This window comes from Pteropus medius, unplaced genomic scaffold (genome assembly GCF_902729225.1).
Source record: "Pteropus medius unplaced genomic scaffold, Ma_sr-lr_union100, whole genome shotgun sequence".
In the NCBI taxonomy this organism is placed as follows: domain Eukaryota; kingdom Metazoa; phylum Chordata; class Mammalia; order Chiroptera; family Pteropodidae; genus Pteropus; species Pteropus medius.
Genome location: NW_024342474.1, coordinates 6,537,608 through 6,562,117, shown reverse-complemented (window position 1 = coordinate 6,562,117; position 24,510 = coordinate 6,537,608). Strand labels below are relative to the sequence as shown.

The 24,510-nt window shown below is 36.5% G+C and overlaps 1 protein-coding gene across 6 annotated transcripts in view; it reads right to left on the bottom strand.

The window, feature by feature from the left end:
• TBC1D30 (TBC1 domain family member 30) overlaps nucleotides 1-24,510 on the bottom strand; it is a 64,742-nt gene that overhangs the window by 2,611 nt on the left and 37,621 nt on the right. For all 6 annotated transcript variants that reach the window (XM_039865911.1, XM_039865912.1, XM_039865914.1 and 3 more), the window contains 7 exons: nucleotides 23,494-23,679; nucleotides 19,248-19,416; nucleotides 17,207-17,375; nucleotides 13,495-13,600; nucleotides 5,935-6,047; nucleotides 4,197-4,336; nucleotides 1,580-1,786 (listed from right to left, as the gene is read on the bottom strand). In XM_039865911.1, coding sequence (XP_039721845.1) covers nucleotides 1,580-1,786; nucleotides 4,197-4,336; nucleotides 5,935-6,047; nucleotides 13,495-13,600; nucleotides 17,207-17,375; nucleotides 19,248-19,416; nucleotides 23,494-23,679 — 1,090 coding nt within the window. The remainder of the gene's footprint in view (nucleotides 1-1,579; nucleotides 1,787-4,196; nucleotides 4,337-5,934; nucleotides 6,048-13,494; nucleotides 13,601-17,206; nucleotides 17,376-19,247; nucleotides 19,417-23,493; nucleotides 23,680-24,510) is intronic.

Genomic DNA, 24,510 nt, shown 5'->3' with positions numbered 1-24,510 from the left:
AATTTCTCCCCCTGTGCTGCTAATCTTGTTCTACACCATCTTCTCCAAAACCTTTCTATTCAGTGTGTGATCCCCATCCACATCACAGCTTGTTAGAAATGGAGAATCTCAGCCTCATCCCAAAATTCCTGAAACAGAAAGTTTTAACAGATTCTCAAGTGATTCCTATGCACACAAAAGTTTGAGAAGCAATGCTCTAGAACTTTGCCTTTGAACAACAATCTCTCCCTAAAAAGAACAAATAAACCATGATCTAGAGTAGGAGTTGACAAATTTTTCCTGTAAAAAAACAGATTATAAATATTTTAGCCATTGTAGTGTCAAATTAGTCATAGACAATTGTAAGCAATGGTCACACCTATATTCCAATAAAACTTTATTTACAAAAACAGGCAGCAAGTAGGATTTGGCATAAAGATCACAGCTTGCTGACCCCAACTAGAGTATAAGGTACTGGGCTGATTTAGTACCCAATGGCAATTGTTCATCATCCCAACCCAAAGGTTTGTATGGTGCAGTGGAAAAAGAAATATACAAAGAATTTGAACACAAGGATTTTAGCCCTGGCCTGACCACTCACTATAGCTATATAATCCTGGACAATTGTTGAGCCTTCCCGAATCACCATTCTCTTATCATTTAAAAGGATATAAGAATATCCACCCTTGCCTTCCTCATAGATTTGTTTTAAAGACAAAATTAGGACGTGTATGTGCCAATGCTTTGAAAATTAAAGTGCGGTAGTTTGTTAGTTTCTTTTGTGATTGCTTTCTTAATGATTCAGGATAAAGCAAGAATCTTTAAGAAGTTGCCTACTCCTCCCCGATAAGTGGAAGGTAAATTCAGGTTTTGTGCAAGATCAGTCACATGTTCACAAGCCTCTTAAAAACATGTCAGATTTATATTTCAGTTAATTCTGGATAGTCATCATTTTCATTAGGATTCTACTTCGAAGAAGACAAACCAATTCCCAAATCAATGTATATTAAATAATAAAGGATTCTTGCAATCACATAGAAAAAGAAAAAGAAGCTTGACAATCTTTGAAAAAGAGCATTTTCAACTGCATTACAACTGTGTTTTTTCCAGCAGACTCCCAAGACACTGCTAACCTGTCAGTGAGGCGTACTAATGGCCTTTGCCTTTTCCTCGGATCACATCTGTTATATTACTACCTAAATGACTAGTGGATAGCTTAATTTACTAGTGCACAGATCACTAAATTCTATTTTTGAATGCCTGAAATTTAGGAGGCAATAGCTCCAAAATGTCTCAAGTCTAAGGACTGCTTGGCTTTGCATCATTCTAGTCAGTTGTAAACCCCGCTCCACAAGCACACATTGTAAAGACGTGTTTAATACCATCAATTGCCTGGTCTTTGGGACCTAAAAAGAGCTCGTGGTCTTTTTTTTCTTTAGAATCTGATAATAAAGTAAAATAAAATAAAAATAAGATGCTAAATATGCTATTAACTCATGCCAGCTGTGTTTGTGGATGCTGACTGAGTAGTAATTCTGAGGTCATCCTAGAAATATTTGGTCTTCCTTTCACAATTGATTCAAACAAAGAATCACATTACCTGCTCTGATATACACCTGATGAACCTGCTGCTGCTGCTTCTTTTTAATCCGAGAATACTGCTGCTTCAGCGCATTGATATCTGTGGTCATGCGTTCCATCATCATACTGTTAAAAGCTGCGTGATATTCACTTCGACAGGAATTGATTGCTCCAGGACTCAGCTCTGCAATGTTATTAGATCTCAGACTCTGCTCTTCATTTAGTTCTGTATTCAAGGGAAGAGACAAGGAGATGGTATCAGTGGAGGAGATGGGATTAAAGAGGAACAGATTATACTAGAACCTGGTATAGTATCTTAACCTCCAAAAAATTCTAAACCACAAAAAAAAATGTACTCTAGAATTTGTCTAGTGCTTGTTTTAATTTAGTGCTGAAAATATTTCTACATTTTCTTATTAGCCTAACTACATAGGTCTGAAATGAGCTGTGTGGGCTCATTGTTTGATTTTATTACCACTCTGTTCATTGTATAGACAGACATAAGATCAATTGTTTTCAGATAAAAATCACTTATTTTCTAAAATTCCCTTAGAAAAATATAACTCCAGATGTCTAAAGTCATTGTACAGATTTCCATATAACTGCATGAGGAATTATAAGAAAATGCTAGTTTGTACAGTTTAATCAATCATTAAAAGTAAGTTTTTAAGTTAAAAATAGCAACACATTCTATAAAATTATCAAAACTTCAGATCACTGTACCACTAGAAATGAATGCTTTTTATTCATTAGCAGTCATTTCTTGATCATCTATTATGTGTGTTATGTCTGACGTGGTTTCTGTTCCTGTGGCACCTACAACTAGCAGATTCGTCCCTTAAATAAAATTGAGATTACATGTAAGGGAGAGAAACCAGTACTGTGTGAGAGGATGCTCACAGACTGAACAGGCAAAGGGAGACAGAAAGAGGCTTCTCTGGCACAATATGTAAAACTGACCTGGAGACCAGCTGAAAGAAAACGATTAATGATTGAAAGTGTCTATCTGCTGAACACTATCTACTGAAAGTGTTATTCAAATGAAGCCTAAACATCTGATAAATTTACTTCCTTTTTTATTGAAAACACTTCTGTAAGGAGAAAAAAAATTAAAAGGGTACCTGCTAATCTGAACTTAATTAAAACCAACAAGAAGACTAATGATGAAACTTAGGAGAAAGTGATCATGTCATCTTGGAGCACATCATTGCACAGAAAGAAAAATGGGGAAAAAATAAACCACAGACCCAGACTACAGAAATGTAAATTCAAAATTTTAGAGTTAAAATACATATTGATCCTGTAGCTAGAAACCAAAAGCTGAAATCCGGGCAACATGAGAGAGGACGGAAGGCATTAAAAAATGAATAGGGCTCTTGTTGGGTTCACATTGTTAAAAATCTTTTTAAAAGATGAGAGGAGAGTACATACCAATGACATACACATAAAACAGCATGAACCCAAACCATTAACCAGGTTAAACTCAAAACGTGCTAGGACTTGGGGGAAATACTCAAAACTACCACTACCAAAAAAAGACAAAAATAAAAATAAAAAAGGTTTCTAAGCAAGAAGAACAAAAATGATGAGAAGATACCCCCATGACTTTGAGAAGGTGGTATAAAGTTAGCAGATGACAAAGAGAATGCAAAAGTACCTGACACCTACTCTGTTTTTGTCCCCTTTTAGCAAGGAGAATGGTCTTCAAACTAGAAGTAGAATAAATACCCTAAAGGAAGAGCTACCTCTCAAAATGGGAAAGAACAGTGAGAGAACCATAAATACTTCAAAAGTGTTCCTTATCGATGTCTAGACCACAGGAAGTCCATTCTGCACAAGAAAAAAATATAGCATGGCATTGAACTCAGAGCATCCCATTTTAGGAGGAACACTACCAAACTGCAGGGCATTTAGAAGTGAATTTATAAAATATTAAAATTTCTGAAAGTCATATCTTATGAGGAATACTTAAAGAAATTTTGAACTTGGACCCTGGAGAAAGCTTTGGGGGACACGATGGCTGCCCTTAAAGATCTGAAGAAAAGTCCAGTAGAAGAGGAAGTAAACTCATTCTGTTTTGTTTAAAAAAATAAATAAAAATAAAAAATAAATAAAACCTCTTAATAGAACTGGTGGATGATGTTATCTCTTTGCAACTACAAACCACAGACTAAGTGGAAGAATCTGAAAGAATGTCTCATGATTTAATGAGCTTCTTTTTACTCAAATTCAACTAGAGGCTACTGCAATGTTTTAAACTCAGAGGGTATTTCTATAGCAGAAGAGAAGCTATCTAGAATGAATTCAATTAAACTCATATAGAATGTAGGAAGCATCTATTATATTCCAGGCTCTATGCTAAGGAACCGAGCACACAAAGTTGAATCAGATGGGGGTGGTGCAGGGGCAAATGTCATCTTAAAAAAAAAGATATGTATTATGTATGTAACATGCATGTAACATGTATTATGTACATAACAGAGAGAGAGTCTACTAAGTGGTAAAGTAACAGACAATTTTTAATAAGGATCTTTAATAGTGATAATCAGGAAACAATAGGCATTTATAAGACACCATAATAATACCTCTGTATAGTGAACCAACACACTGTGATGAATAGAGAGCCACATTTTTACCTTTCATTTGCTTTTGGTACTTCTGCAGTTCAGGTGCCAGGAGCCCACTGAAAGGTCCAAGACACCCTATTGCATTAGCAATAGCATCTTCATCATCTGGGTCATTCTCTTCATCACTATCTCTGACCTTACCATGTCGCCTTGGAAAACATAAAAGAAAAAAAAGAAATATTCAAAGAAAATAATGCTATTTTTTTAAAAATAAGTAATACAGTCACATGGTTTAAATGAAAGTCTCTCTCCCATCCTGGTCCAACTTCTGCCCAGTTCTTGTCCCACCTAAGTCCCAGAGGTGACCAATTAGTTACTAGCTTCTTACGTGTTCTTCAGTTTCTTTATGCAAAGATAAGCAAATATGACTATGCAGTCTTACTTTTCTCCTCTTTTGCATAAATATTAATATACTATACATACTCTTCTGCACCTTGCTTTCGTTCACCTAAGAAATCTCTCCATATTCATACAAAGAGCTTCCTCATGCTTTTTGTATTGTATTGTATGTATGTAGCTCGTGTTATGGAACCAGGTACTAATGATGTACACTTGAGTGGTTTGCAATATTACACTATATTACAAGCAATGTTGCAATAAATAACCTTGTACATACTGTGTTTTGCATGTGTACAAATATATTTGTGGGATAATTCATAAATGTAGAATTGCTGGGTCAAAGGATATATGCATTAGTAATTTTGGTAAATACTGCCAAATTGCTTGCCACAAATCCTGTAGCAATTAACCTCTCACCAGCAATGTGTATCTGTTACCATATAGCTTTATTAAGAGAGCGCACATCAAACTTCTGAATTTTTGTTTATCTGATAGGTAAAAAAAAAAAAAAAAAGGCTCTTAATCTAGTTATAAGCTAAATTTCTCTTACTACAAGTGATGCTGACTTTTATGTAAGTTACCTATTCCTATCCTTTTATAACTTTTCAGTTAGGTGATCATTTTTATTAATTTCTAAGAATTTATATTGAGAGATATCAGTTACAAATATTTTTCCACAAATATTTTTGTATCTGCTTATGGAGGTTCTATTCTGTTCTGCTTTGTTTTTAGTCATGTAGAAAATTATTTTTAAAGTGCTTATTTTTTTCCTTTATTTATTTTTTTTTTCATTTTGAGTCCATTACTGAGGCCTTCCCAATTCCAAACAAGTAAAGCCATTCTTCCACATTTTATTCTGCTAATCGTATTTCATTTTTTCCATTTAACTCTTTCATCTATATGGAATTTATCCTGATGTATGATGTGAAGCATGACTCTAACTTTATTCCTTTCCAGATTAGGTCTCATTAACCCAGCACCATTTACTAAGTAGTATAACTTTTTACGATTGATTTGATGTGCTAAGTTTTCATATACTAAACTCCTGTATATATAATAGTCAATTTCTGATCTTTACTGTAGTTTAAATTAGCTCATCTGTCTCTTCATGCACCATTTCTACACAATTTTAATTATTAAGATTTTTAATATTTGATATTTTTAACTAAGTTGTGGGGTTTCTAAATAGCCCTTCAGTTTATGTTCCAATCTTCCTTGGAAAGTACACTTTTAAAAACCTCTCTTTTGAATTTAAATCAAAACCTTTGAGAAAGAAATATTCAGATTTTAAGTACCAAATTACTTTGAATATGTCCCTAGGGTTTAACAGCTATTAAATTACAATAACAAATTAAGGTATTAAGTCTTCTATCATGAAAACAACGAGATTTAAAACAAAAGGCCTTACCCAGAAATTGAGGTGGGTTTAACTGTTGCTGGGAATGGTGTGATGTTATACGTGTATTTTTCCCTCAACTCTGCCAATTGTGGGAAAGGGAATGGAGCCATAGAATAAACAGTCTGAAAAACAAAAGCAAAAATGCCAAGCCTGAAATAGGGGCCTTAAATAACTCTTTATCAGTCCTGGAAAGGCATTATAAATTGAGCATGAAAAAGTAAATACTGCTTCTTAAACAGCGGGTGGAAAGATTCTACTTCAATATCTGCTTCAGAGAAAGACAGAAGAATGCTGATAAACACAACAGTGAGCTCTCTCTCAAATCAACCCAGCTGCAACTGGGTATTCCAACTGGTGACTTCCTTCTGCTCGTTTCAGGGATAGGTTAATTCAGAAATCCACCACTCTCTTATTTTCTTAATAAAGAACCCATCAGTGTTCTTCGTATGTAGTGTTTGTTTTTCGAAGCTTTATTTGATGATTTTTATAGACATTTAATGTCAGCCTGCTGGATAAAATTAAGTCTAGTGGATGGTCATGTGATCGACTGCACACTTCTCCAAAGATACCACCTTTTCAAATATCTGTGAATGAATTCTAGGTGAAAATTGTTAGCTGTTATTGTTAAAGAAAAACAAGTAATCGTGTAAAAGCATAGGCTGTTAAAAATCTATAAATAAAATTGAGAAAAGCACCTGTGCTTCTTTCAGAATTTCAAAATTATATATCATTCTATCATCAGGAGGAAAGTAATCTTATTTGCTCTCTTAATTTTATTAAAACTTAATTGCTCCAAAAATTTAATTACATTGTTTCTTCAATCCTTAAGGTTCTTATTCACCAAAAAAAAAAAAAAAGTATGTTAATCATACTAACTTTCCTTTCTCTCAGAAAGCTATTCAGAAAAATACCCTGATACTTTCTAGGAAAATATTTTAAAGTGTTATTTTTCATTTCAGCAGGACTATTTCTGAAGGCTTAGAGGAGATATCTAATAACTGCACAGGTAGGAAAAGGAGAGCTCTGAAAGAGTCTTAACTATGGTACTGTTTCACTTTATAGCTCAGAGCCACCACTGAGATAGCCAACTGCAATTTTTATCCTAAACAGTCTGTACATCCGACTGGATACCCAAACTTCATGGTATCCACTTATATATCACTGTACAATCCCCAGGCTCCAAACAAGTAAGTGTTGGTTAACATCCCTTCCCTTCGATTCTCCATTGATTATTATGCAAAGCTATACAGCTCATAGGGACCATAACAGTCATCTCTAAACTGTCCTATCTCATACACTACATAGTTGATTATACTGAAAAGGCTGAGAAGCAGTACAAATGTACTAACAATGAACTGTTCCCCCATGGAAAGAAGCAGAAGGCATTTTGTGGTTCCTACTAGTCTGGAGTATGAGATTGGCCAGTTCCCAATCTCTCTGGGCCTCCTTCTCCTCGCCTGAAAAATGAAGGGTATGAATCTCAGGATTGTGATTACCTGAGGAGAGGAGAGGACGTGGTGAGATCAGAGAGAAGAATATGAGGGTGTTCAACTGTGTCATTAATGTTTTATTTCTCAAGCTGTGTGATGGGTATGTAAGTTTCATTATATTATTTTAATACATTCTGTTTGCCTGAAATACTTCATCTAAGTTCATTAATAACATGGTCAGAATTAACTGTCACATTCTTTGATCTTGCAAAGGTTGCCAACAGCTCATCACTCAAAAAGCTGCCTTATTGCCAGCACAGAATTCTTCCCTCCTTGCTATTATATCTCCATATACCCTTTTGAGGGAAGGGAGAGATGTGAAATCCTCTCCTCAGCACCCCAGTTTTAGGGCCGGAGCACGACACCTCAGCTTGTGCTTCCGTGGAGCAGTATGACCGATGTGATCCCAAACCAAATATGGTCCCACTGCTGGGTCAAGAGTCAGCCTGCCCCTCACTCACAGCACCTTTTTTCCTTAACGATTTAGAAAATTGATTCAGATATTTAAGAAACCCATGCCATTTGGATTCGAGCTCAAAAGATTAAATTATTAATGCTAGGAATTTCAAAATCCCTTCCAAAGGAAGAACAATGTCTCACTGAAGACGATTAATGAGTAACTAGCTGTTTTATTTTTGCCAGTTTTATAGAAAGTTATCAGTAAATTCCCTTGTCCAACTTCATAAAAGAAGTTTATAAGAAAGGAATAGGAAGTACATCCTGCCCCTACTTCGTCCCATCCTGCCTCAGGGCAGATGACCTGGGTTCCTAGTAAGCTCCTTCAAGGTCTACTTAGCTAAAAGCATCTGACTGAAAAGAAAATTGTCTCCATTGAGCTTTCATTTTCTATTTCTGGTCTTCTTTTCTCTATTATTTACTTTTAGTTAGTCCTTCAAAGTGTGCCTGAAACAAGCGTCTATAGTACTTTTTCGCATAAGTCACTCACTAATCTGAAGGTCTCACATATCTGAATGCATGTTTATCCCATGACTATGTCTCCCTGGCATACCACCACAGTGCTCAGGGTACCTAAAAAGCTCCAGTTTCCAACTTTGTAAGTCAGCGACTTGCAAACAATTCCAGGAAAGTAATTTTACTCATCATCTTAGAGCCAAAACATAGTACACTAATAGAATCTTAGGATAAGGAAAGAATTTAAACATAATTTAGTTCAACCTCCCTCCCAGGCAGGAGTTCCCTCTAAAGCACCTCCAACAGATGGTCATAAAGGCGCTGCCTAAACACTTCCAGCACGCACTATTTTGCAGGGCAGACGGTTTCAATTTTTGACAGCACTAATTAATCAAACATTATCCTTCTATTGAACAAGCATCCACATCCTTATAATTTCCACCCCATCACTGATGGAAAATAGTGAACAGTCCAAGTGTAGATCCTGCCTTGTGGCACCTGAGAGCTCTCCTAGGAAACAGTAAATTATTGACAAGCACTTTGGGTTCGGTTTTTCCAAGCACCTATGAACTCTTCTAATAAATGCACCTAACTTTTCTTACATTGCCCTCAAAGAATTCATGAGAGACTTTGTCAAAAGTCATGCTGAAATCCATGTACACTATATTATTGGCATTCCCCAAATCTCTTTTTCTAACACTATCAGGTTTTTAAATAGCGATTGTTAATTAAAAAGAAAAAAAAAAAGATCTGATTTACAGGGGTGAAAAATAGATTATTTTGTGCCTGGCACTTAGAACTGGAAAGAAATGGGGAAGACCAAACAGGGAGAATCTTTTCATCTCTTCAGCTCAAAAATAAAAAACTTTACATGCAGTCTACATTTTTCATCTGGAGCCATTTCAGATTTGCTGACAGATTTAAGGTCCACCATAACTGGATCACAGCCATTACAATAATTTTTTTTGAGTGAATACAGAAAGGAGAGTGGCTTGAAATGACATTCAGCATTTCTCTCCTTAATACTCTATGATGCCAAGGAAAACCAACAAGTCTATTTACTATCCAAACTACCAACACACTTACATAGACATTTATATTTAGGTACTGCTGAAAAGGAATTATATATTTTTTTTCATTATTGACATGCTTTTACAAGAAACATGAAAACATAAGTTGTATAAAATTAGGCTCAGTTTATCTTCACCCAGATGTTTTCTTTGGCAGGAGACACACTACTAAAATGGAATCTAATCAGTCAGCCACAGCCTATGCTTTCTCCCTCAGGATTCTCTTAAAGTAAGGTAATGAGGTGGTTCTCTTTTCTCCTAATCCCTAAGGTTGGAAATTCCTAGCAGACAAAGACGGCGGTTATATCTCAACACAGCTCTCATTTGTTCTGGCAATGTTTGAACTTGAAGTGAAATAAAATGTTGCCTTATTCTTCTAAAGAGGATTTCAGCTTTTAGACAGACATGTTTTGAACAAGGTGGAAGCAGTGTGTTGGGTGGTGGGGAAAAATCACTAGGTGAGGAGTTGGGGACTTGAGTTCCAGTCCTGTGTCTGCCACTAGGCAACCTAAGAAATTGGCAAGATGCTCACTCTCAAAGTCTTAGTTTCCTCTCTATAAAGTAACAGCATTAGGTTAGTTGATCTTTAAGCTTCTTTTAAGCCAGAGTTTCTCTTAAGTGTTGTTTAAAAGCCATCTGCATCGGAACCACCCATGAACCAAACACTTGCATTTTAATGCACTCCTGAGATGTTTCTTATACAAAGTCGAGTTTGAACACTATTGCCTCAAGTTCTAATGTACTATAATTCTGTGCATTCGTTGAGCGACCAGGTGTATTCCTAGCACTACACTGTGTTATGGAGATACAGAGTAATGAAGCCCCTATTGAGGAACTTGATACTTCAGTAGAAAAATAAGATTAACATATTTGAGAAATACCAAACAATATAAAATAATCTGTAAGTAGCATTAAATCAACTGTTGAAAACTCTAAGTACCGAGGGGTACCAGAGGAGGTCTCATCAATGAGAAGCGAGGTAACAGAGGCTCTGTGGGGAGCGGGGGAGAAAAGAGATTGAGTAGGATCCAGGCGGCTGGGTACGGGTTTTCACAGACAGAGTAAGTGTCGGAAGGAACCACAAGCCTTCTCACAGGAATGTGCAAGGCCTAAGAGTGGGAACAGAGCTATGACAGTGCAGTAGGTTCTGATTGTGAAGTAGTGAGAAATATCTCTGGATAGGTAAGGAATAGGGCAGCCAAAGCACACCTGCAACACAATCCCTCTGAAAACGAACTTACCTTCCCCATAATCTTACCCTCTTATACCTAAGCCAGAAACATAAAAATTGCCCTTGTTTTCTCCATTTCTTTCTCCCTCACGCCACATCCATTTTCCATGCCGGAGTCCTATCAAGTTCACCTTCTAAGTATTGCCTCTGTTCCAATTTTGTTTCTACCTTTCACTCCCTCCTCACAGGCCTGCTGCTATCAGACTTGACCTCTTCAAGTTCACCTTTCACAGAACTACCCATGTAGTTGACATAAAAAAAAAAAACTCAGACCATTTACCTCCTCTCTTTAAAAGCTTTCAGGTCCACAGCTCTTCTACCCTTCCAAAGGCTCCGCAGAAGCCCTAAACTCCTGCAAGCATATTACACAACCGCTGACCTAAGAGATCGGGTCCAAGCTCCTTGCCATGGGTTTTGGTCCTCCACAACTCAACCCTGCATATCAAACTCCTTATAGTTTTCTTCACACACCATAAAGGTTGCCACTACCATGCCTTTGCTCACGCTGCCCCCTCAACCAAGAACTGCCTCTCTGCTCTGTACCACTGCCACCAATACATATGCACATACACCCCGGCACGTGCATTCACCTATGTATATGTACACACGCATACACGCATACACACACAGAGCCTGACCAACTGCTATTTGTATTCAAAGGTAAAATCAGACATTAATTCCCTTAAGGAAGACTTTTGACACATAGAGTAGTTCAATAAATATTTGCAGAAGTTAATATAGGGCCTAGGAAACTAGACTGAAGCATTTTACTTAATATAGTTAATAACAAGGAAGCACTGAAGGTTTTTTGAAGAATAATGACATGGCCAAACGTGTCATAAGTGTAGACTATTACTTAGTATAGACTATTATTGGCAGCAAAATGTTGATTGTTTTTTATACACAGTCAAAAGGAATCAGAAGGAATCTGGAAGGAAGGCCATCACCTACAAGTGTTGGTTAATTCAGCAAACATTTATTGAAAAAGAGAAGACAGAAAATTAATCACAGACTCTCAAGATGTTTGCTCAATGAATAAATGTATTGAGCACCTCTAGTAAAAGGCAAAGCGCTACATGTTATGAGCAAATCATAGTCCTTGTCCTCAAGGAACTTAAAATACCACTAAGGAAATAAAATACAGTCTCAAAGAAGAAAAAGAGAGATATAGTCTCAAATCAAAGTAGAGATGAATGTTTACAAGAGAGGTACAAAGAAAATGTTGTGGTGATTCAAAGAAATAGGAGATTATTTTAGTTGAGACTATCAGAGAATGTTTCATAAAGTAGATGGCATCTGAACCGAACTTTCTCAAGGAAGAAGGCCTTAAACATATGAAGGTAAAAGAGAAAGATCAAGCAGATAGAGCAAAGGTAAAGAGGAAGCATATCCCCAGGCATTTCTGGGAACAAGAAAGATAGATTGGCTCGATTAGAATAGGTCAAGGGTACAAAACAGAGGAATGGAAACTTCGGGCTGAAAACATAAGTTAATTAGTTAACACAGATAGTTAAGAGCATTAAATGGTAAGCTGAGAAATCCATGCTTTGTTTTGTAGGCAGTGAGTAGCCTCTGAAGTTTCATGAGTGAGGGAGAAGGGATGATATCTCAGTCCTGCTTTGGGCATATGAATCGGGCAGTTCTGTAGGATGTAAAGGATCTCATATATGGAAAATGCCAAGCATAGACCTGGCATACAGAGCAATGCTCAATAAAAGGTACTTCCCTCCAAGAGAGAATGAGTAATGAAGCAATGGCAAAGTGAGAAGAGTCAAAATCAAGCACAGATGTCAGGGTCAGATAGAATACTTCCTTCTCTAAGACAAGAAGGAATAAAGAAGAGATGAAATGCGAAGAAAAATTTAAATAAAAAAATGAATGTTCAGAAAAATTGTATCAAGTGATCAGTATTCTCAATAAATTGAGTAACTGCTAAATGTAAAGGATTCCAAGAAGGAGCTGTGGATGCGGGGAAATGAACAAAGGAATGGAAGTTCCACACTTCTTAAGTCCTAAATCAGGGCCTGGGTGTTTGTTTCGTATCCTGCTGCATGAGCCCCAGCACCCAAAAATGACCTCAAGCATGAACCCCATCATAAAAGTAAATTTCGAAACCAAGAAAAGACAGAAATGACAGAGAAGGAAGGAACTAAGGCCCAAGGACAGCCTTGGAAAGAGCCACAGTTGGTCAGTGGGCAAGAAGAGGAAGAACCAGGAAGAGAAGAAGAGGTCAGAAGCCTTGGAGGAGAATGAGGATAATTATGTTATAGGACCTAATGGAAGAGAGATTGCTAACAAATCTGCTCTTTTCTATACTCTGTTGATTTCAGTGACTTGGTGAATATCGAGATAGAGTAACATACCAAAAAATAGCAAAATCTTTCAAGTCTTTCATATTGAAATTTATGATTCATATATAACATGAATTGAAAATGTGAGCAAAACAAACCAAAATGCTGACTTGAATAATCTTTTTATCTTCAGTAATTCCTCTCACGAAATAATTATTTCACCCTATAAGTCTTCCCTTAAGAAGGCTAAGAATCAGATTCAGAATAAGCATCTGGTGATTTGGGTTTTTGTGGGGGTTTTTTGTCATTTTTTTAAAATTTATTTTTGTGTTGCACCTCCAGATTTTTAAGCAATGCAATTTGAATGAAAGCCACAACAAATATCCATTATTCATTTCTTCCTTCCTCTTGTGACATAGTTAAAATTCTTATCAAATTATATATAGGCTCTTGGTCAACTGAAAAACTCAATCTGAGGGCTGGCTAAATACATTTCCCAAGACCACTGCTCTGGCACTACTTGTTCCCACGGTACTCAAAATTCCAAGCAAAGGCAGGACAAGCTGTCCACTCACCTGCATGAGTTCATGGCTTTCCAGAAGATCATTCTCCAGCATCTCCTGGGTAAGGCGCCCCATGGTGCTATAGAATTCATCTGCTGTTTCACAACATTCTATCTGCCTAGATGAAGAAAGGACAGAACAAGGAATTGTTTTGGACACCCATGCTATCTATTGGGTATGTGCTGCAGTACAATAGGATATGTTGCCTCTTGCATTATATCAATCAAGTTAGCAATCAACAAAAATCAAAATCCTGGGACACACTCACAGTATAGACTGCTGTATGTAGAAAAAAGATAAAAAATACCAAAGGCAACTTAGAGCTACTTATTACACAATGAGTTTCCGTTTTTCCTACACTGCTCCCCAGCCTCACAGCCCCACCAGTGGCACCTTTATTGCTTCCATGTGACACATTTACACATCAGCATATCAGCCACTGATCAGAAATCATAACGATGAAATTGGTTATGAAGAACAAATATCCCCAGTAAGAAATCTGTTGCTCCTAATCTACAAACTGTTGTATCATTGATGACTGAAACCAAACCACAGGAGAAGGAAAAGATGAGAAATACGAGAACTTTATCTGCATCTTTTTTCAGTCCACAGAACGTTTTTACAGGCAGAATTTTTTCAGTTCTTCTCAGGGCACTGCTGCTAGTTGGAGATTATACCCTGCTCCTTGCATTTGGTTCTACATGTAAATAAAGAATCTGTTACCTGGCAACCTGTGGGGCAAGGTAGACTTTAATCTTTTTTGGGGGGGAGTGGGGGGAGCAGTAGTCCAAAGCAAAGAGCACTGTGTATTTATTTTATCTACTATGACGTCCTTTGTGTATTTGCCCACCAACCACACTTTGACATATGCTAATGTTGGGGGATTTCCATAGAGTCATCCAAAAAAATATGATAGAAAAGCTTCAGGCTCTGGAGTGCTGTTTAAATCTCATTGCCACAATCATGTAAATAAATTAATTTAATTAATTGTTGAAGCGTTATTAGGAAAATACAGAGTAGTATGTGGGCATAAATGAAAAAGTGGTTAAGTTTACCCTGGGGGATGAGGAAGAGAAATAACACTGAAGATGAGTTTTGAAAAATATTCTTCAGGTTGACAAGGAAGAAAAAGCATTCCAAAGACACAAATGCAGGAGAGAGCAGGACCTACCCAGAGATCTGTAAGCATCTTCATCTGACCAGAGTAGGGGTGGCTGCATGGCCAGAGGGAGTCCCTGAGAGTGCAGGGTAGAAAGCTGCAAAAAGAGGTCGCAAAGGCCTCACCTGCCTGCTGAGCCCCTTCAGAGCAAGAATCTTAATAGGCAAGGCTCTTAATAGGAAATATGGGAACAGATTTGCCCTTGGCAAGGTCAGCCTGGAGGCAACATGGCAAGTATGGGTATGATGGGGACACCATGGAAGATACACCAAGACAAGCCAGGCATGAGGTAATGAGAGAGCAAGCCAAAACAGTAGGGTCAGAGGAGAAAGGACATGCAAAAGAGATGCCAGTAAAAGGGAGCCAACGGTCTACATCCTACACAGTCCAAAAGTATCCTTGGTGTGAATAAGATGAAGAAATTTCAAGTTGCAGAAGTAAGGTGAAAGAAGAGGTCCCATGAATAACCATATAGATGGTACATATGTTACTCAGGTATACATAAACTGAAGATTACTTATATGCTGTTTATGATTTTTCCAGTGGAAAGTTTGTGGGAATCATCATAGGCACTGGAGTCAGAAAGATCCAGGATTAAGTCCCAGCTCTGCTACTCATGAGCTGTGTGAACTTGAACTAGTTAATTAACCTTTCTAGGGTAGTTTTCTCACCTGGGAAGACATGGAAAATAACCCCATCTACTTCACAGGGTTATAAGGAGAATCAAATGAGACCACGTGCTTAGACTACCTAACATAATGATAGCATTGTAGGCACCTGATGGTGTGTGTTGGTTACCTTCTCTTTCGCTTAACAAGTCGCATACTCAAAACATGTAGAATTATAACAACCAAACACTCTGAAATACTTAAAATTAATTCTATCAGTCTGATTCATATATCCCTTGAATTGCATAAACAGCACCCATTTCTTATGAGAAGATTCACATTATTAAAAGCACAGATTTTAGAGCCAGGATAGCTGGGTTCAAATTCAGACCCTTCCACTTATTAATTGGGTAACTTTGGGCAATTTACTTAACATTTCTGTACCTCAGTTCCCACATCTGTAAAATGGGGATGATAATAGGACCTAACTCATGGGATGATGGTGAATAGTAAATGAGTTAATTTTATATCTAAAGGGCTTAGAGCTTGTCCATTTCAAGCACTCAAAGAAAATTGGGTTTTAAGTGTAGCTATTATTATTTCAACAGTATGACATCTCTGAGATGACCATACCAATAAATTCTAATCCTACGAATAATGGATAGATGTGAATAAAACCAGAATCACCTCTTTTCCTTCCACCACATAATTAAAAACTAACCCAAAGGTGGCTATAACTGAGTCAGCATATAGTAAAGTGCTTTACTATTTTAATCCTATAAGGAGGTTACTCAGTAACTGGACTATCACACTCAGAGAAACTACCAAAGCTCAAAGAGCTTACATAGAGTAGGTTGGAAATACATGACTGTAGAAAGAGGTATATATTGAGAGAAAATGAAAAAGATATGTAAATAGCACACAAAATCCCCCACAGATGAATTTATTTACCTTACTACAAAGCAATGTACAATAAAACAAAGGCACAGGAGCTATGTGATCTTTAAAAATACTTACACACAATAGTGATTTTTTTAAACCCCTGAATTGATAGTTGGTGGATCTTTCTTGCAAAAAGTAAAACATGCTGCAAGTCTCCCAGGAAACAACTTATCACAAATAAAACGATTAGTTAAAAGGCTTTTGAAACAAAACACTGGCAGTGATTTATTAGTTTTCTAACATGTCTTTTACGGGTATGCACTCAAATCATTTATAGTTCTAGAAAAGAAACACTAAAAACTTCTCTATATCTTAAGTTAACTATGACAATTTTATCCTAATATTTCTTCCATTACCTAAAAGGTAGAATTTTAATGTAACAGTCATAACATGTTTGTGATGAGTGAAAATACCCTAGTTTATTCAGCCCTGTTACTAATAAAGAATTTAAGTAAAATCTATTTGGTAATGTGTTTGATAGTAATAGATTTCCACACAGAATTAATTCTTGATGAAAGGAAATATGTTCCATATGTTCTACTGACTATGTACCAAGAACCATGCTTGACACCTTATACATATTATCTCATTTTATTTTCAGCCCTGAAAGGCAGAACAAACATAATCCAAACTGTAATATTAACTAACAAAATCCACCTACTCATTTCCAGATCTTCTAGCTCCTCAACCATCTAAGTTCCTCTACCTCTCCCTCTCCCCAGCTAGTGTCCAGAGAGATGCTGACAAAGAATAAATCAGCCAGGACATTAGCACTGAGGAGGAGGAAGAGAATTACAGGCCTGAAAAAGCCTGCCCCTCCTCTAAAATAGAATCCATCTGCCTCCAACAATCAGGAATGAGCCAGATAAGATTTCAGAAAGCTAAAGCAACTGCACACAGGTCACAATTTTCTCTTTTCCTCACACTTACATATTGATGCTATACATGTTAGAGTTCAAAAATTGCCTAAGGCCCCCAACACCACAGAACAGAACAGAATGGGAAAATCACTTACTCTCCTAATTTTGCCCAGATAGCCAGTGACACCCTTAGGATGATTTCTGAACCTTCAAAGAAGACTGAATCCCAAATCTTTAAAACGGTATGGTTAGGGAGGCACGTAGCGAAGAGAGTCAGAAACCATTGCATCGTGAAGACATTCGTAAGTGGGGGCTCATATCCACCTGAAATAAAACAAACACTACACTTTTTCAGAATTGATCATTTACAACATATAGAAATTCTCTCTTTTCAGTCTTCCATGTCCACCCAAATAGGTTACATTTCCTGATTGATATGTTTATATTCCTAAATTCTGGTTTTCCTCTTTTTTCCCTTCCTTTTTCTAGAACATAGGTGTGTTTAATAAAAATCTCAATAATATGAACTTCACAAATTCTTTATGATTCAAAAATCTTAACCTAAAATTTAATTTAGTTCTACCTATTGTGGGATGCTGAAAATTAAAAAGAATATTTCCCTCACCAAAACAGGATAAAAAGAAAGCAAAAGCCAACTTTCAAAATTTTACTAAGTCCACTTTTATTCAAATGCTGCTGACAAAAATAAAATTGCTCATTAGCAATTACTTCTCTACTTCTTAAATTATGCATAGCTGTCAGATCACAATGGAATTAAACCAGAAATCGATTACAGAAAGATAGCAGAGAAAGCCCAAAATATTTAGAGATTAAACAACATGAAATTTTAAAGTATTTTGGACTAAACTATAGACAGTTTTGAAAATCTGGGATCTAGCTCACTTTGAAGTCTCTGAATTCACTAAAAAACATAGTTCCTTCTTATTCCTGTGATAGCATAAGTACATATTTTAACGAAATATAAAATTTAGCTATTTGAAATGATCCTCCCTCCAAATTACAGTCAGAATGTGCATTTACCCAAGGAAAAGCAAAAAGAGATCCGCTCTCCTGCACTTATTTTCTTCCTTCTTACCTATGAACAAAGGGAGGATCTTTGTTCACAGGCTAGAATCTGAAGTTGCCCCTTATAAGCAAATTCAAGGCATTTGGGGGAAAACATGGAGCCAGTAAAGCAGTCTGACTGTGGGACAGGAAGGTTGGTCTATCTGGAAGCTTTATGAAATCTACACGAGTGCATATTATCCTACACAGGCAAATTAAATGAGATGATTCAAATGACCCGGGTATCACTAAAATTTCCAGTGTGTTTTAGTCATAGATGAGGTCCTCAAAATCCTTTAATATTTTCCCAGATTTAAATGTGTGTGTCAGTAACTGGAAAGCATTTACAGGAAACACAATAAACTTATGAGTCTTCTTTCTGGTATCCTGCACAGCCAAGGAAGCGAAAGCACTGGGTATAATTATAACACTGGCTCAGGTAGTTGGGAAAACTGGATGGTGCCTGCTAGGTAGTGGAACTCTTAGAGCTGTTGGCAGAGCTATCTCCATCGCCACTCTGCTCAACCCAGTGCCTTCCTTCAGGGTTCAGATTCTACCTGGACATCCAGAAGAGCCTTCTCCAGCAAGAACTGGCTGATTCATCTCAAGTAAATCTATATATCCTTAGCATGAATAAATAAAAGAGACATTAAACATTTGGGACAAAAAATTGCTTTTGTTTCCTACAGCTTTATGAAAACAAATATTCCACTCTCTCATAAGCTCAATAGTTCAGGAAAAACCACAGTTTATGCTAAATTATACCTGTAGCTCAGTTTTAAAGAAGGCCTATAGGTTTGGTGCCAGCTTAGAGAGTTTAACTAGATGGCAAGACATGTATTCCATTCTTAATCTAGAGAACAATATATCATTTTAGTTACTGATCTGGTACTGGTGAAGTATTACATTCTTGACTGACTTCCTAACCATGACCACCAGTTAGAGGTTCAACATGTGGCCATTTTTTTAGTTTTGTTTTTGTCCTCTAGAAATCTAGTTCATTGTATCAAACTCTCACCAACAGAAATACCTGAAAATATGTATTTCCATTCAACATTTAAGCTCATTTGTACAGTGGAATCAGAGAAGTAAAATATTTTCAAAGGAATAACAGCATTAAATCATCACTACCTCCACTCTCCTTGTTTGCAGTTCTCTGAAGAGTATCCAGGTGCTGAGATAATTCAGGGAGCTTCAGTCTCAAGAGGTCTCTAAAGACAGCCATATCCACAGACAATGCCCGGAGATTATTAACAAAATAGCTTTCAGGAAGTACCTTATCAATAAGGTAAATCATAATCTAAAGAAAAAAATAAAGGACAAGACTGCTTCATAAAAACCAATATCCTAACATGTCCTAAATAGAAAGAAAATACTCAAATGAATCAAATGTTATTAGCCAAAGCACATTATTCTTTAAATATGTCAGTTCCAAATGTTCTGGATTTTTAAGCTTCATCTCTATCGTGGGTAAAGAGCAGGTGGTATAATTATCTAAGTTAATTCATAATTATCTAAGTAATTTATCAAAGTACCTCAGGCCCAAAGTCTGCTTGCTGTCTAAAATTTCTAGATGGGCAGCTAGACCTGAGTCCACTCCATAAGTAGCTGTGATTATACAACCCTAGGCCTCACTCTGAGAAGTGACAGAGCACATGCTTCATCAGCAGTAACAATCTCAATATTGGCTCCTTGATGTCAGCAGTCTTATCACCTTACTATGAAAACCAAGAGCTGACCTGGCATAAAACACCCCCACTGTAGCCAGTCTCGAAATTCACTTACCATAAACCTGGGTTATTAGAACTGATGTTGACTTTCTGTCCACTTCCCTCTCCTGGGAGAATGCAACAAGGTTTTATTTGAACAAATGGAAATTTTAAAATCTGGATTTCTTTCACAAGATTATCTCACAAGTTCTTCAAATTACTATTTTCATTCTGACTTTCCTATTTGTGTTACGTTTTCTAAGATGTCAAGAACCAGTAGAATGACCCAGCAACATACATGAGTTCTATATGCCAATCTCTGTTCCATTCTCTGTCATCAGGCATGCTCTGTTTGTGCCTTCCCCCATAAGAGACCTGCTCATTCCCCAGAGCACAAAAAAAAAAAAAAAAAAAAAGAACAAAATCATAGCTGGCCGTATATGTTGTGGAAAAGTAGCTGTCTCACATTTTGATTTCCAGCATATTGCAAAACCCTATTTTTCAAAAACTTTATCTCCCAGACCTGCCAAAGGCCCATTTTTTCCCCTCATCCCTGGCTTGTAATTTCTACTTTCAGCGTCATAGTTTTGACTAAGTCAATAAGGGCAGGGAATAACTCTCAAGAAGGCCCCCTTGAGATCTTTATTACAGGAGTGGGAAGGCCCAGGGATCTGCTTTAGCCTTCTTAAGTAGGATAGAATTTACCAGGTGAATGTACTGTCACCCTGAAAATAGGAGCTTAGCAGTAAAAGAAGTATATTCAATCTGTGTAGAGGGAAGAGGTCCTGAAGTACCTAGGGCCAGTTGAGGAGGAGAACAGATTTCAAGCAGAGCAGAGTTCTCTGGTTCAATGGGTAAGGAGAAGAGGGATTTATGGGACCATGAAGGCAAAATTGAAAGGTAACAGTCCGTTATTGCACTTTTCATCTAAGATAAGTTATAGAATGTTGAGAAAGATACTTAAGTTTTTATGAAGAAATTATGATCCATCAAAATTACACAAAAATAAGAATAAAAAATACCATTTATCATAATAATTCTTGTGACACAATGAAATTCTCTGTTGAAAGGCATCTCAAAACCTAATAAAAAACATCAAAGCCAGCTATGTCTTATACCAGCTATGTCACTCTACCCACTACTATATTTCAAAGACCAAACATTAAATCTTTTTTTTAAATTAGAATAAATAATGGCAATAGAGCAAAGCTAACCTCTTCAACAAATGGTTCTAGAACAACAGGATATCCAAATGCAAAAAAAAAAAAAGAAGATAAATCTAGACACAAGCCTTACATCTTTCACAAAAACTGACTCAAAAGAGATCATAGACGTAAATGTAAAATGCAATACTATAAAATTCCTAGAAGATAACGTAGCATACTTGACCTTGGGAATGGGAATGACTTTTTAAATACAATGCCAAAGGCACAATCCATGAAAGAAATACTTGATAAGCTAGACTTCATTAAAACTAAAAACTTCTGCTCTGTGAAAGACAATGTCAAGTAATTAGAAGACAAGCCACAGATTGGTAGAAAATATTTTCAAAAACCACATCTAATAAAAGACAGTCATCCAAAATATACAAAGAACTCTTAAAACTCAACAAGAAAACAAACAACCTAATTACAAATTAGACCAAAGACCTTAACAGACACCTAACCAAAGAAGATACACAGATGGCAAATAAGCACATGAAAAGATGTTCCACACAGCAGTCATCAAGGAAATTCAAATTAAAACAACAAGATAACACTACACACCTATTAGAATGGCCAAAATCTGGTATGCTGACAATACCTAATGCTGGCAAGGATGGGGAAGAACAGGAACTCTCAGATATTGCTGGTGGGAATGCAAAATGATACAGTCACTTTGAAAGATAGTTTGGTGGTTTCTTATAAAACTAAACATCCTCTTACCATGCAACCCAATAATTACACTCCTAGGTTCACCCAAAAAAAAGTTGAAAACATATCCACACAAAAACCTACATGCGGATTTTTACAACAGCTTTATTCTTAACTGCCTTGTTTTATATACATCATGGTGGAATTAATTATAAATCCAGCCTGACATGATCTAAATCTGTAGTCACCCTCTCACTTTTTCCATTCATGTATTTAAGGAAACAGATTTGAAGCTACTTGTTCATCAAACAGGCAGACTGGAGGGGGAGGCAGTGACAAATCAAATACATTAGTTTAAAACATTTTTTATTAAGAAGCAATTTTGTTTACTCAGCCTATCAGCTTTAGTCGATTTTTTTTCAGTGTAATTTTTATGACTATGAAATGGAAAACTGTTCTGTTGAAAAGTTGGATTAACAATTCAGGTATATAAAACGAGGAGGAACATTTGCTTATTTTTCCATATCACTTTGGTCAGCGATTGAGAGTATCACTAAGGTATTCACCACAGTCATACAGAGAATTGTGGTGAAGGGAGGTGCTCTTGAATACAAAGACTAAATATTCATCCTATCCATCACAAAACATTGCAATCAACAACAGTTTGAGGGTTCATATGAATAAGCAACTCATATTGCCCTAAGCAAATAAGGCAGTGGCCATCCTCCACATTTGAAATGCTTCATTTCTCTTAAACACTATTTCTGGTGACTCATTCATGGAGTCATATTTGGACCTATAAGCTTAAATTGCTAGTGTCCCACCTCAAAGTGTTTCTAGGTTTTTTTCACTAATAAAGGCCCCAGGCATCAAAGATTAAATAATAAATACAATTTACTTCCATTGCCTTTCTCCATGCAAACCTTTCTTCCATCATAGACATTCATTCTCAGCCTACTTCCTCCGCACCTCATCCCAGATATGAAAGAAGAAAGCAACCTAATAAGATCCAACCAGAATTAAGCATGACTTGTGGATCAGGCAGTTTCTAACAGGACCCCAGTGATCCCCACCTCCAGATAGTCACACTCTGTATAAGCCCTTCCCATTGAATATGAGCTGGCCCTAATGACTGGCTTCTAATAGAATGTGACAAAAATGATGAAATGTCCTTTCTGACATTAGGCTACAAACCTGTAACTTAATCTCTTCTGCCTTGCTCACACTCTTTCACTCACTCTGAGGGATACCAGCCACTGTGTTGTGAGATGGAGAGCCCTCTGACTAATAGCCGGCAAGGAACTGAGGTCCTCAGTCCAATTACCTGTGAGGAATTAAATCTTGCCAACAACCACATGTATGAACTTGGAAGTAAATGCTCCAACCCAGTTGAGCCTTCAGATGAGACCACAGCCCCAGACAACAATTTGAATGCCATAATGATGTGACTTTAAGCCAGTGAAGCCATGTCCAGATTCCTGACTCAGAGAAACTGTAATGTAGTACATGTTTGCTCTTTTAAGTAGCGAATTTATTATGCAGCAATGGATAATTAATTACTATTTAATTTTCTTTAAAATATGATGTCTTATAAGTGAGACTGAAAACATAATCATTCTCTTCACATTTGACAGCTGCATGAGTCTGCCACTTGACCTGGATTTAACCAAGGGGAAATAGCGTCATAGGTAATTGCCAAGGTGTGGCAAACACCTTGGAAGGGAGTGGGTATCAAGGAAGAGAAAGAGAAATTGTAGTCCTAATATTTCACTCTCTGAAAAATTTCAGCTGCCTTCTTCAGATCTTGATACTCACTTTCAGAGCATCCCCTTCATTGCCTTCCACCACTTCCAGAATTAGTGCAGCTAAGATGTTAAAGCCTTGGCAATACCCTACAGTCTTGTTCCATCGGGCATAGGCTAAAAGGACGCGCTTCAACACAACCCTGTCCTGCTCCGCCTCCTGGCCACAGTAAGAACTGCAGCCTGTGCGGTGAAGATCCTACAATGAGAAAGAAACAATATTTTTTTAAATGATTCCTTATACACTATCTCAAAAAAAAAAAAAGAGAGAGAGAAGGCTGTAGTTACTTCTTTGCCTCTGCATTAAATAGAGTCTGATTACCAACATGTATTTTAGTTTTTAAAAATATATATGCAACTTATACATGTGGGCCAAAACAAACTTTTTTTAGTTTTTTTTCCCTAATGTTTTCTAATATGACATTTTCAAGAGAAATATCAGTAAGGCAAATTTTCTACTTACAATGTTTCCAGAATTAACACAAATAGAGTCTCAGAATTAACAAAAATTACATTATAATTTCATATAAATTAAAAGTTTATTTTAATAATGTCTCCAGTAAAATAAGTCATTTCAGCATATGTATGATAGATGCCAACATTATTTCTTTCTAAAAAAAATGATATAATAATTAGCTATCAAAACTCCAAACAGTATTCAAGAGCAAAATCAAAATAGCAAAAAATGCAACCTGTACTATAGACATAAAAATCATTCTGTCCAAAATAGAAAAATCATTCCACCAAATTGTTTTATAAATTTGTATAAAATAGACAGAAATGTTAATATTTAATCAAGGCAATATCTATAATTTTATTACCAGAGATTACAATTTTCAGGTGCTGATGTCATTTTACTGACTTAGCATTCACTTCAATAAAAAAATAAAAGATCTTCTAATAACATGGTTGTTATAAAATGTGTATTGTCTTAATTCACAATTTACAAAGAAAAAATATTTCAAATATGGAATACTTCATCTCTGAGAATTACATTCTGAAATTCCAAACAGCTGAAAAATGTGGATAA